The sequence below is a fragment of the Lipophrys pholis genome (assembly GCF_963383615.2).
Source record: "Lipophrys pholis genome assembly, chromosome: 22".
Classification (NCBI taxonomy): domain Eukaryota; kingdom Metazoa; phylum Chordata; class Actinopteri; order Blenniiformes; family Blenniidae; genus Lipophrys; species Lipophrys pholis.
The window spans coordinates 10,639,343-10,653,672 of record NC_137644.1 but is presented as its reverse complement, the minus strand read 5'-3'; the positions used below and the strand labels follow the sequence as shown (position 1 = coordinate 10,653,672).

The window sequence follows — 14,330 nt, the reverse complement described above, 5'->3', positions numbered from 1 at the left end:
GCCAGTCCATCACAGAGCGAATATAAATGGGAGAGGGTTATTTCACCATTGTGTGTGTGTATACACAAGTATCTTCAATAGCAGATTTATCCAGAATCAGAGATGGACTTGAGCTTCAAAAACTCTTCAAGGTCCTCAACACACACACGATGAGGTTGACGATATGCCGCAAGCTCATTTTTTATCAAAAGTCGCAGCAGGATGGATTCATTCAATATATTAAAATTTCATTCTGCAGAAGAGAAATTATAAACGGGTGCCAAGGATTGTTGCTGATTGGATAAAACTGTTAAAAGCTCAAGTATCAACAGTCATAATTGTATTTTTTTCTTTCATAAATGCGGCAAATTTGATAAATATGGCAAGGCTTTATTAGGTTTTACAATTTGTTATATTCATTTTGAAAGTTATCTCTGCCCATTCTGATTAATGGAGATTTGGCAAAAGGCAGTAAACATGCCGTGGGACTGTAGTAAAAATCCTCAGGCACTATAGAAGATCAGACTGAACAGAAAAGAACCTCATCTTTTGGTATTCTCATAAGGAATTCCTTTATTTAAAAAAAATAAAATAAAAAAAAAAAGTTATCTGACTTCTTCCACCCTCACTCGTCACCACGTCCGCTGTGGCCGTCGGCATTTCTAAAAGGTACGACTTTTAATGTCTGAATTCCGAACCGTCCGACAGCTGCAGTGGGAGTTGATCAACAAAGCCAGCCAGCAGCTGCCCGACAAACAGCCACCAGTGCTATCCACCAGTCATAAACACTGCGATTTACACAATTGGACAAATTAAACAGAACTGAAGAGGCCTGTTGTTTGTGAAGGAACAAGTGGGGGGGCAGTCCTGTGGGGCTGCCGGCCCCATGTGTGTGTGGTGTTCGGGTCGTGCGGGGAAACATCTGCTCAGCAGGCGTACGGCTTCAGTGCCGTCATCGCTCCTTTCTGCAGCGGTCGTGGCTTCCCAGTCGCCCGTTTGTCACCCCACACTCTTTGCCTCACCCAGGGCAGCTTGCTGAAGATCATCCTCTCGGTTACTGGCTGCAGATGTTTCAGCGGTCCAGCTGCTCTCGGGACTTCAGTTGCTCCATGGATTACGTCTCATGCTGAAGGTGGAAGCGATTAGCAGCAAAATACTTCTCCGTGGCGCATACCGAGAGTCGGCTCTCGATTGCACCAGTGTGGGATTCGACCGAGTTCGTCAAGAATAACAAAATGGTCGGATGTGGTGAAAGTATCTGCCCTGCAACTGCCGAATCAAATCACTTCAATCTGTCATAACAGGACTGTTCGCCATCGATCCAAGTATTTGTCTTATTGAGGGTTGAACTGACCTCGTCTAAGTCCATCACGGAGAAAACACGAAGTGTTCGACAATCTGCAAGCGATTTCTTAGTCATGCTCTGTGGTTTTCAAACAGAAAACGATCTTGTGCAACCAGACAATCAAAGTTAGTTTTTTTTAACTACCGGACCAAAGTGTTTTCCCACTACTCTACTAATAACCCAAACAAAAGTCACCTCAACCTCTGTGACGTGTGTCTCAATCTAAAAATACTCGGCAAGATTCCAGATGAGCCGCCGTCGACTGGCGTTTAGAGAGCTGCCGACCCCTTCACGTGACCTTACACTGAGGCGAGAGTTCATTTAGTACAGCAGGACTCAATGACACCTGCCTGCAAATTGCTCCTCTGTACTCCTAATGTTGCAGTGCTGTTTGTCGAGAGATTCTCTTAAAGCAGAAGGTCCTGCTTGTTCAGTTTTGTCAAATGGTACAATTCCCTTATTTTTACTTAAGGTAGGTTCAGTTTCCTTGAACAAGCACATAATCATAAGCCTCCTGTCCCCCAAACCTCTGCTCCTGCTGGCGTTTTGCTTCAAACCCTCTCTTACTTCAGCCTGGCTGCAGGTTGGGAAGAATCAACCCTGGAGGCAGTGGCCTCATGTATCACTTCCTGTTTTCCTTTCCCAGGGCAAGAGCTGCGCCGAGACAAGTGTCTGAATGTGTTACCCTGATGGTAACCATGGCGCTGTGAAAAGCCTCCTGTCCTGGCTTCTGGGCCTGTGCCCTGCAACCAGCCACTTCATCCATTACGGCCCAATGACAGGCGGCTGTTGAAGCTCCTCTCACCCAGAACCGGCCAATCGGCGACTGCGCTGGCTTTTTTATCTAGCCAGAAACGCCGCTGCCCACTCGCTGGTTTTATCAGGTCGCGGCAAAAAGTCATCGCAAACTGTATATCATTTAACAAAAAAAAGATCAGCTCCACTCTTCAGATTCACTTCTCTCCATTCAAATTCAGTTTTTCGATTCAATGATTTGTGCCACACATGCGGGAGCTGGCGCTAGGCAAAACGAGTCGAACACAGATGGGAAGAAATCGCTGTTATGACAGTGACGCGCTTTACGTTCGTTACCTTGGGTGGGGGAGGTTTTTTATTTTATTTTTTTTTCATATCTTCGCAAACCCCCCTCTTGCTTTTGTTACATTGGTAGATTATTTTGAAAGCCAGCTCACTCCCCCATGCAGAGTTTACATGGGCCACGGCACCGGATGAAAGCGAACTTATCTCTTGAGGGAATATTGCTGATAATATTCCCTTTTCATGTCGATGAAAGCCCATGCAAAGCAGGCTTACGGTCCTGAATGACGATCGCAGCGTGAGGGCGTGTGGAAAGCGATTGATTGAACACGCCATGCAAATGTGCAGGAGCCGGGGGTGAGCGGAGGGTCAGCCGTGGGATTTGCTTCGATCGTCATCCGCGCCGGCGTTTCTATAGGCTGATCTGTAGGCGCCGCGTGGCGCCAACGAGACCATCACACTATCACCTGTGTGGATGGATTATGAAAGTAACGCCACATGATGAAGTGAATCTTCCAAACACCGATAATCTGAAGCGAGACGATGCCTCGCCGTTGCCTCCCACTCCAACGGAACAACCTCGACGTTGAGCGCCGCGCACGCTGCACAATTGGCAAAGCGCCTCTCGTCTCCACAATAATAATAATGGAAAGAAGTCTGTCATACGCCTACCTGACCCAGTTGTGAGCGACTGCTCAGAGCAGCCGTCAGTCACGATGTTCTAAACTATTTTAGACCATTTGACAACTGACACAACACAAACAACAACAAAAAAAACCTGCCTTAAAGCCTCCAGGCAAATTTAGACTCAGTCACTGTGCGAGGAAACTGAGGGACGCCGAGAAAGTCTGAGATGATGATTGAATGTATTTTGGATTGACTTTCAGAGATCTGTAATCTTTTTTTAAATCTAGTTTGTGGTTCAAACTTCTTGTGCTGGCGTGACACCCCCCTTTCTTGACATTGCGAGCAGACCACCCGTGGTTATTTTCACTTCATCTGGTTGGAATAAAGGCTCAGTTAAGCACTTTGCATGCATGAAAATACTGTTATTGTCGTTTAAACTTCCATGCATTCAATATGTTGGAATGGGCGTTTGGCCTTGAGTCCACTAGAGGGCGCAGGTCTAAATCAATAGTGCTTTTCAAGTTTTTCTTTCAGGAACATTTCACGATTACGCGTCAACCTTTTGAGAACTATGTCCCTTTACACAGAAATCTACAATGATGTAGTTTCCAAATAGGGCTGCTAGTGGGTGCCGTTTGTTTCTTTTCAAAAAAAATTCCACCTTGGGAACTGCTTTCAAAAAGTTGTTCTTGTCGTGTAAGCAGACACCCAAAATGTTGCCTTAAATGACAAATGGTAGAAATGGACAGAAATGTAAAACACTGAGCATTTCGTCCATTTTCTTTGGTCCTTTTCCGCTTTGTTTTACAAGGTAGCTGGATTATTACCTGCAGAATGCTTCTCCCGAGAGCAGCTTGCGCTTGAGAAACTTTAAATCCCCACAGCAAGTCGCGATTGAGCCACAAAATGAAGTCGGTTGTCGTCAATGGACCAGGTTAAAAAATGCGGACCCCTGATCGTCGATTTAAAAGTTCTTAAACCCTCACTTAAGCGTCGTGCACGTGTCTCGAAATGCGAATCGGCTTCAAAGGCTCTTGCATTCCCCTATTTGTTTATCTATCCAGTAACCCTCCAGTCACAAACCTACTTTCTGATGAGCTGACTGCCACATGCAGCCCATGTGTGCAGGGCTCCAGTCCAAAAGACAATATATCCTTTTGAGTTTTTGCGACCCTGGATCCCCCTCGGCAAATGTCTCCATCGCAAAATTTTGTGTTTGTTCCAACTGAACTAAATAGGTTATTAAGTTATTGTGTAGAAAATTGCCTCCATAGGGTGAAAAGGTTCTGGTCGATTGAACCAAAACAAAAAGCTCCTCAGATGCGTCCTGCTTTAGTGTGATACACGTTGCTGCACTTCCAGTAATCCTGATTGAGGACCTCCAGCCAAAAGCGGCACTGACACACACACACACACACACACACACACACACACACACACACACACACACACACACACACACACACACACACACACGCGGCTATTGTGTTTTTCTGCGCTCTCAGCGGCAGCATGCCTGTAGTCATGTGACGTTAGCAGCAGGGCTGGTAAACAAACTCAGGCATTTGGCTTCAGTTTGATACTTGTGTGGATGGCATTTTTACTCAGTGTTTGGTTTTTTTTGTTTGTTTTTTTAAATCTTTGAGTAATGTTTCATCGGTGCGAATTGGACGGACAAGTTGACCACGTCATGTCAAATCCACGAGTCAGCAGGCTACTTGTTTCGGGCCCATTAAACTCGCAACATTAGTGTCACGTCTCATACGCGGGTCTGATGTGAGGACTGACAAACGGCAGCTTCTCATGCTTGAGGTCAACCAGCTGCCGTTTGTCGTCCCCTCCGGGGCGCTTCGAATAAAAGCTTTGCAGATTAAAGTTCATGAGTACGCCGTTGATTCCGGCCCGTCAGTCAGTGAACCGGGGATTTAAGTGATCACACAGTGAGTCTGAGCGACCGAGGTTCTTTTTCTCACATAGATTGGAAAAACTCTTGTTGTGTTTTGGGGGGATGTTTACACAACAACGCTGCACGGAGCCACTGAAAACTGACTTCTGAACCAAACGACTGACCAGTTTCAGTTTTGATGCTGAACAGATAGTGAGGATATCACAGCCCCTTTTTGCAGCCTGTGCCATATTCTACAAAGCATACAGAGGCCAGATGAAGGCCAATTCGCCACATCGGAGCCCAATATAATCCACAAAGCCATGCCGTTGCTTCTTTGTGTTAAACTAGAAACGCCAATTTGATCAAATCTGCCCATCCCCACTGTCGGTGTTAGAAATAAATCCACGGCCAATAATGTTCTTTGTTTTGATGGACTGTTTGCATCACAATGAGTGATGGATCGATCACCTTTGACTTCTGTCTCTATACATGATATTCCTACATTAACCCAGAACATGTCGAGATTCACTTTGCTGTTGGTCTCGGTGCAAATCGGCTTTCGATTTTTGTCTGAGCTTTACATTTACCCGACATAAACAACTTATTCATCTTTTTTTCGTTTGTACAGGATTGAAATCTGGTCCAACGCCTTCAGGGTCAGCATATCATGACAAACTTCTCAAGAAAAATCCAAATGTCCTCGTCTGATTGCTTTAATACAGAAAGTCCATTCCCAGAAGGCCCTTGCTGCCCCGCCTCTGGAGGCAGTTTGACTGAGTCATTAGGTAGCCAGGCTACGGTCTTTCACAAGGCCTTCACTGTCCAGGAGGCCACAGGCTGGGGATAACTCAATTTGCCTTCTCTCACCCACTCACTCCGTCTCTGTGACTTTTGTCTTTTACTCTTTTTCTGTGGAGATGCAGAAATGTAAAATGAAGTGAAAGAGTCTGTTGTCAGTTTTTTTTTTTTTTTTTTTATTCACAAGAAATACAGTATGTGGAGTTAAAATGCTAGAAAGTGCATCTGGAGCTTTGCCGCAGGGTTTTTAGGAGTCAAATGCATTAAGTACCCATGTACTCACTGGGGAAACATGCAAACTCTGCAGAGAAAGGATGTGACTGGACTCAAATCAGGGACGGTCTCATTGAGTGTAACCATTCTGTACATCAGGGGCGTTAAAAACATTTTAGTTCAGGCCACATATTTGGACGAGGCTTGTTTTGTTTGGCTGCCAGACTAAATGAGAGTCGCGAGTCACCGAGTTCAGTCTCTGTACACACAAACGTGAGCTCGTACAGTTGGCGGTCGCCGTCTAAACTCGTCTCTCGTGTTTGTTCTCCTCCGCAGGCGGAGTTCTCCGAGATCAACCTCGCCTCCTACGTCAACTCGGGGTGCATGGTGGACATGCAGGTCAACAAGAACGGCACCAAAGTGGTCAGGTGAGACGCTGGAGGAGAAGTTCTTGTTCTGTCGCGGTGTTTGATCTGAGTCATCGAGGCAGACGCTCTGGGAGAGGTTTTTTTTTTTTTTTTTTTTACAAACACTTGTGACAGCAGAGAAATAACAGCTAAAAGTGGAAAAGCACAAAACTGACGTTTCAGCTATTCTGGACTACTAAATACAAATAACATGAAATTTTGCACATCTAAAACCATCAGTTTCACTCATACACACACTAACCTGTACAAAATTCTGCAATAACTTGCCTTAAAAGATCGGACATGATATACAACATCTGATAACTCTACAACTGAGCCATTAGATGTGTAGATAAATGAATACCTTTTTTTTTTTTTTTTTTAATTTGCAGTCATAGCGGTGGCCTCGGGCTGATGAGCTGCAGCAGCACGACGTATGAAGTTGAGTGTTAAATAGACGGCTCTGTTCAGTGAAGTGAAGGACGTAGATCAGCTGATCTGAGCTGCAGAGATGATTTCAGATTCCTTTTGCAGCCGCTGCAGCGAATGTCAAAACACAAAATGAGAACCAACCTGAGTTTAGATCATATTGCAGTTTGGAGTCACGGATCTAACTCGACTGTACACGAAGCACCGTGAATAAAATGTATCATGAGTGCTGTCAAACGATTAACATTTTTAATCAGATTAATCACAGGGTTACTGCTGAGTAATTTCTATTAATCACAATAAAATTCATTCAACTTTAATGTATAATAATCTAGTTTAATTTTGCATGAACAAAGAGACTCAATAAGTAGAATGTATATGCCTTTAAAGTGTTTATTAAACACCTTAACAGTTCAGGTTAAGAAAGAACGTCCAAACAGAAATGTATCCACATTAATGTGGCCTTTGTTACTCCTTTTTTTCAGTCAGCTATAAACTAACGTGTTGACAGTTCAGTGAAAAGTGTTTCTGCAAACATTCGAGGTGAGAATTAAGCTGAGCAGCTGCAGAATCTGTCCTTGTTTTGGTTTCACTGCAGCTGATTTGGACCTTTGACAAAAGTAAATCGACGTGTCGGACTTCCGCTCCGGGGCGATGCAGCCCACCTTCAAACGCATCGCAACACACCCAGCATGCACCGCGGTGCATTTCACATATGCAATGCATGGGAAGCGGGAAATTGACAGATCCTGTGGACACATGCCTTCATTCTGCGCTGCAGAAGGGTTAATTTCTTAAAGATTAATCAGATTAATCTGTGTTCATTTTGATTGCCCTAATTAGAAATGGTTAAAATTGCATTCATTTTCATGAGTTGGGTGTTGTGCGACTGGTTTAGGACTTGACTCAGACTGTCTGAATCTAACATCGGTCAGTCGAGAATAGACTGTACAGCACTGTTTTAACTCTTCCACTCATAGAAACACTGAAAAGTATTCAGGTGTCGATCCAACAGATGCATAACCTCATGCGATATATTCTTCTGGTTTGGTGTGCTGACTGACTGAACCACGTGGGTTGTTCTCTCACACCAAAGTGTGTCTAATTCAATATATATATATATATATATATATGAAGAACTACAATCAAAGGAAGCAACACTGTTGTAACTGTGTCAGAATATTCAAGTCTTCTTAGGGGAATAATCAGCTAATCTTGTGTTTTGGCCTCCGTTCCACATCAGTTACGGGAAATGGCCCGAGCGTGGACTCCAAATCAAGTGAGATAATCGGCGAGCTCGGGCGCTATAACGCCACAATGCGACCTGTTGTGGGAGCTGACACTGAGGTTATTGTGCGCGTCGGGTATTTTTGGTGATATTGCCATAATGACAGAGGAGCGAAATTGGATACAGATGGTGCGACCGCTGCCTCGCTCGCAAACAATGACATTTTCTGCTAAACTGTTGCAGCTTCTCGCTCTGAAGTGGACTGCAAATTATATAACGCTTGATTCCCGCCGAAGCATTTGCATCGGTTGACACGGTTTTCCCAAAGTTGCTATCGGTCCTCGTGTCCCCTCAGATCTTTATGTTGGCTGAAAACTCTGAAAAGAACAGATTCTAATCAGTTTACAGAGATCGTGGCCAATGAAAGCTGATTTTTCTCTTTGATAGTGTGTTTCCGTCGCAGCCAGAGGGGTGCAGTAAGTTGTGCGCTGCTCTCTTTGATTACATCCTCCCCTGTGCGAGCCCGCCTCTCTCAAAGTGCGGTTGTGGCTCTTTCATGGGTCCGCTGGCTGACGCCGCTGCGACCCTCCGACCTCCCGCTCTATGACCCCGGCTGCCGGCTTCGTGGAGCTGCACACGTCTCGCGGTTGTGTTGCACTGCAGTCAGGTTTCTCGCACGCTTGACATACTTGCTTTAGAAAAGAGGCTGATCGGAGATGTTGTACAAAAGGTGCTAAATTACCTGCTTGCACCAACAGATTGCACTTTCAGTGTACGCGCCTCCTGCGGGTCATCAACTAAGAATAACGGGATGGGTGACATCGTGTGTAAAAACATTCAAATGCTGCTAACATATTGTTCTCTGTGTATGTGTGTGTGTTTATGGTTTTATTACAAAAGCAAACAGCCTTTTTTCCTTTCAGACTTTCTGCTCGATTCTGTGGCTCGTTTGTTAAAGGAGACGTGTCCTGAACAAAGTTGAAGCCGCAAAAATCTCGAGAACAAGAGCGAAAAACAAGAACCGTCCAAATACTTTTGGTTTGCGCGCATCACCATCCTGCACAGCGCGCAACGTGGCATCTGCCGTGCTGAGCGGCGGCACAGTGCGGCAAAACAACTGGCCACAAGGTACAGCCGCTGCGGCGCGTTGTTCCCTGCGGCCCTGCTGCCGTCAGCCCTTTAGCGCCGCCGCTCTCCGCTGCCAAAACCTCCAGCGAGCCGCTTCTCTCGGAGAGGGCGCGCTGGTCTGGCTGGGGGAGACGTCGCAGCAGCCAGGCCATGATAAACCACAGAGCAGCAGTCCCTCCTCCTCCGTCCTCCTCCTGCCAGTAATAAAACCCGATTATCAATCAGCCGTGATTAATGCCGGCCGGCGGCTGTGTTTACCGGTGGTGACGGGGGATTTCATTGAGCCCGTTTCACTGTCGCGCTGGCTAAAATGTGAAGTGAAATGTGAGGTGGAGGGTTTGCATTGTTGGGAGGGATTTCTGTCGTTCTGCATCGAACATTGGGTATGGCAAAGGAGCAGAATTCAATAATAAAAGCCTTTACTGCTCCTTGAGGACCTAATTAACACTGCTGCACATGGTATTGTAGCCACGAGGACGCGGACCTCCATCGATTCGCAGTCTGAGGAGGAAACTTCACACGAGCCACTTTGTACTTGCTTTCTATGTCGGCACCATTAACCCTTTCAGCCCCGTGCTGTGAATTTATACTCTGATGAATGGATGAAACCCCGAGTTTCAGAACAACATGAGGGTGAATTCAGGCTGTCATTCAGTTCATGTGGATGTTCCTCAGCAACATGATATTCCATATTTGTCCATATCCTACGATTCGGGTTAACTACTAAATGGTGTTTCTACCGCTACGTCTCTTCTGCACAGTTATCAGTCACCCAGCTGACGCTGGACGGTGTCTTCTGATCAGGACACCATAAGGCCGACTGCCAGACGCGGACGTCCATGTTTTCTATAGTTTCTCTGGAAAGTGTTTTTACGTAAACACGGCGCGCACAGATGACGTTGAGGTATTACTTATGATGTACTTCCTTGCAACGCCACCGCTGTTCACACTCGCCACTTGTGATCGGACCGACCAAAACGCATGTTAGCAAGCAGGTCCGAAGATGCCGATGAGATTCGAGTATATGATTTGAATTGTTTTCAACAATTCTTTGAAATCGTCTCATTCGCCGTCAAATGCAAATGGTTCTCGAATATCCCGACCCCCGGGTCACATTCCTCGTCGTTCTCGGCCCCACAGATGGACGGAAGGAAGTAGGCAGCCGGATTACATTAGCAGATCCTTGTCTGAGTTCTGAGTTCAATTTCCCTGCCAATTTTTTTTAGTACGCCTTTGGTTACCTCAGGTGACAATTTACTGCGACCACACAGAGGCCGTTCACATGTATGCCCACCCAAACGTACAATCCTGTATGCCCCCTCCCCCCACTTCTCCCCCCCCCCCCCCCCCCCCCACCCCCCGAGAGACCATTTTAATCAGGCAAGGGGACTCTCCGCCTGGAGCGGCCTCAACACCTAATACCTCAGACAGGTTCATCTTGTTACCGAGCAAATAAATCCCGCTCACAGACACGCGGAGTTCAGACACGGCTTTGGGAGGCCTCAAGGGTGGTTTCCTTCAGGAGGGCCGCGGCTGTAATGAAAGCGTACAAGCGGCCGTGAGGCCCACTCCACCATCTCTGCTTTTGTAATATAGCCATGAATACAAATGGCCTCGCTAATTCACTCAAACTCCTAACAACGCTCATTTCCCTTTCTGCCAGAGGTCATTTGGCACTCTATTGCTCTTACAGCTCCTTTCCTCATTACATTGGCCTCCCATGGGACTCGCCTCCAAATTCTCAACATTATCCTGGAACTAAATTGCACTATTTAGTTTTTCTGGTCGGTGTGCTTAAGTCTCACCTCTTCCGTTTGAATTTCAAAGATATTGAAGGAAAGTCTTTCTTATTAAATTCTTTCAGACCATTTTTTACGGGCGGGGGTTGTTGTCTACATGATCTTCCCTGCGTTAAGCTTCGGGGCGGAGAGGAACTGCGATGTACCATCTCAAATGGAGAAAACCCAGAATTATGGCCGGCCTGATGGAGCGTCCGGCCCATGTCTGCCATGCTGCCATGTCAGGCTGGTGCCACCAGGCCTGGAGCCCCAGTTGCAACCACAAGGAGTCACAGATCCAGGCCGCAGCATGACGTATGGCTACGGGAAGTCGCTACACTGTGATAAAGGATTGCAGTTGTTTGGTTATACTCTTCTAGTTAATATAACTGTTAACGGTTCTCTACTGATCGAGCTATTATCAGCTTTTAAAGGAGTCATCACCCGGAAATCACGTTTCCTTGTTAAAACACGGATCATGTCAGCACAAGTTGGCAGATTATTAAGTTTGTTTAAATATTTGGTTGTTTGTGTGATTTGGGCGCGAATGTTAATGTTTACAGCCGGTTGTTCTCTGTACGCATGTGATTGTGGTTTTATTACAAAAGCGAAGGGCATATTACACGGCGCTCCATTGTTTTCAGCCTTTCTCCTGTACACGGGCATCCTTTTCAGAACGGTGCTGTGAAAGTTTTTGGAAACGAAAATGCAAAAACCGATGCGTTTTCGTCTGAAATGTTATCGCGGAAACGGGGCCTAGATTGCAGAGCTGTTGCCTCTCAGGCGTCACAGATGAAGCTGAAACGAACGTTTCTTTTAAAAGTAAAAGTTATCTCTTCAGCAGATGCACCTGTATTATCTACCGTGTCCTTTTGTAAGTTTGCCTTGTTGTTTCCTCCTGCTTCCCGTCGTCACACTCCTGCGGGATGTTTCCTCATTTCTAATACTTCAAACGGGTCTGTGTACCCCATAAATCTACTTCGCCTTGGTCCTCTCAGACTTGTCTCTCCAAGGTGCACCCCCACCCTCCCATGATGGAGCGCCAGTGTGGTCACAATGCGCCATTGTGTACCCGTGCGCCGCGCTGATCCCCGGTATGTACTGTTTGACATTTGTGGCATTCCCGCCGAGTTCTACCCCCGATTATCCTTATCAATGAGAGACAGGCAGATGGAGGAAGATAAGACCCTCAGCAGCTTTTGAGCAAGGCACAGCGCTGCTGGGAGGACAAACATTCCCCACAATTCCGCCGTCCCTGCGGAACCTACTGGAAGGTCAGCGATTCTGTATGATAAATGGATCTGGAGACCGAGTGGCAGCACATTGTCCCGAGTTTGAATAGTTGCCCGCTTGAGGAATGCTGATGAAAACATCCTGTTGGCACCGTTGCACAATATTCTGTGTAATAGACTGATGTAACTGCCGGGCCCGCTGTGTGGTCATAACCAGAAAATCTTGGGGTCTTTAAAATGTCACTTTGAGAAATACCTGCCCCCTTTTTTTTTTTTTTTTTTTTTCTCCAACCGAGACATCTGTAACCTTTTATCACCAAAAGAGTCCTATATATATACTTGTATGTTAAATTTACAATATTTAAGAACTTCAATGATGTATGTAGAAGTTTTCATAGTCTTTAGGTGTTTAAGTTGGTTCACCGGTTTTTAGCCGTTGTGGCTTTTTCATTTTTTCTAAATCTTTCTGGCTGGATTTAGCAACGTAGCAGGTGGAGCTTTTTCAACTTTCTTTTTGAAAAAAAAAAAGATTGTATCTGTGTTCAGTCATTTAACATTGCATCAATTGCAGCTCGATTATTCTAGATGATTTGGCAGTTTTATCACCTGCAGGAGACATATTTTACTTGATCAACTAATTAGCTGTCTAATTTGAATGTCCCGCTTGTGTCCTGGAGCTGCGAGATAAGTCCAGCGATAGGTCCTTTTTCAGGACTGTTTTTTAACAAAAAAATAGAATAACAATAACAACTTGATTGACAAATGGGGTAGAAGACATTGAGTAATGGAATTGAAGGCAAATAATTGGAAGGCAGTTTGTCCAAGTATGTTTGAGCCCTTCAAAAGATGAAGGGGCACACAGAATGTGTTTTAATTCCTACATTGTTCGTCTGATTTGAATTCAACAGCCCTTAAAAACAGGTGCAATTCAGCTGATTTTCAGCGCTTCTTGATTGTTTTATCCATTTTAAATTGTTTGTGGTTTTGTAAAGAGGTGGCCTTTATGTCTAAATGTTAATAGAGCTGCTGTTTCTCTCTAATTCACGGATGAAAAATCAAAGTCCAAGGCCATGATGACCTTTATTGTTACCTTCCTACGTTACTGGGGATTTCTCAACAATGCCATGATGAAGTTTTAGCATTAAAACCTGCTGTGGCATCCATTTTGTGTTCAAGAAACATCTCAGGAAGCCTAATAATTATATATATTTCTTTGCTCTATTCTTCCAGCTACATTGGACGCTTGTAACCACATGTAAAAAAATAAAAGATGTCACTGAAGTTATATAATTCTGAGATGGAGTTTAATGATATTCCCATGTAACCGGTTTAATTCTGGCATCTGTAAGAATTATGTGTTATAATGATGTGTTGCAATTATATTTTCTCCCCACGTCGAGCTCTTTTCTAACTTGGTTTACTGTCGGCGTGTTATGAGTGGGTCTGCAATTCCACGTGGATCCTCGCTGTCCTCCGGTCCGAATCTATAGCCCTGCAATACCCCATCAGTGCCTCTTATCAACCCTTTATTGCACCACTGATAACTCTTTCAAAAGGGCACATTAGCATATTGTCCGTGAAGTGGCGCCTCCGGGGCCCGGGCGATTCAGATCGTAAAACACAAATGTGCTGCTTTAGTGTTAATCTTGGACTCGCGGGGAATCGTGCTCCGGCAGAATGAGTCCGAGTGAAGGGACGGGAAAAACAAAGTTAATGGGTGACAAACCTCGGTAATGCTCCGCCGCTATAGGGCACTGCCTCCATTAACCGCAGCCCGGTGAAAGCCATCCCACCGCGCTGAATGTCTTCCTCATCTGGCCTTTCGGTGCTAATGAACTCCTCACAAAGGGTTAGTCTGTCCAAGACACGCATGCACTTAACAACACAGAGAGAATACCACTGCCTTGTGATGCCCGACTGCTGTGATGCTTCATATGCAGGAAAAGCACCAGGAAACACTTTTCTTGATTTTTGCAAATATACATTATTGTTATTATTATTATTATTATTATCATTTAACAATGTGCAGATCCCCTTTATTTCACTGAAACGTTGCTAATCCAATGAGGAATGGACTCTTAAGTTCTACAAAGGTGCCCTGAGGTATCAAGCACCAAGATGCTTACGACAAATCCTTTAAGTCCTGGGAGCTGAGAAGTGGGGCGTTAGTGGCTCATACTTACTTCACCAGTGCATGCCACAAATGTTTTATTGGATTGAGATTGAGGAAAACTGGAGGC

General features: G+C 45.3%; 1 protein-coding gene across 1 annotated transcript in view; it reads left to right on the top strand.

Annotated features, from left to right (window-relative positions):
• Nucleotides 1–14,330, top strand: part of syn3 (synapsin III) — a 91,992-nt gene that overhangs the window by 20,302 nt on the left and 57,360 nt on the right. The window contains exon 4 of the mRNA XM_080491806.1: nucleotides 6,225–6,316. Coding sequence (XP_080347932.1) covers nucleotides 6,225–6,316 — 92 coding nt within the window. The remainder of the gene's footprint in view (nucleotides 1–6,224; nucleotides 6,317–14,330) is intronic.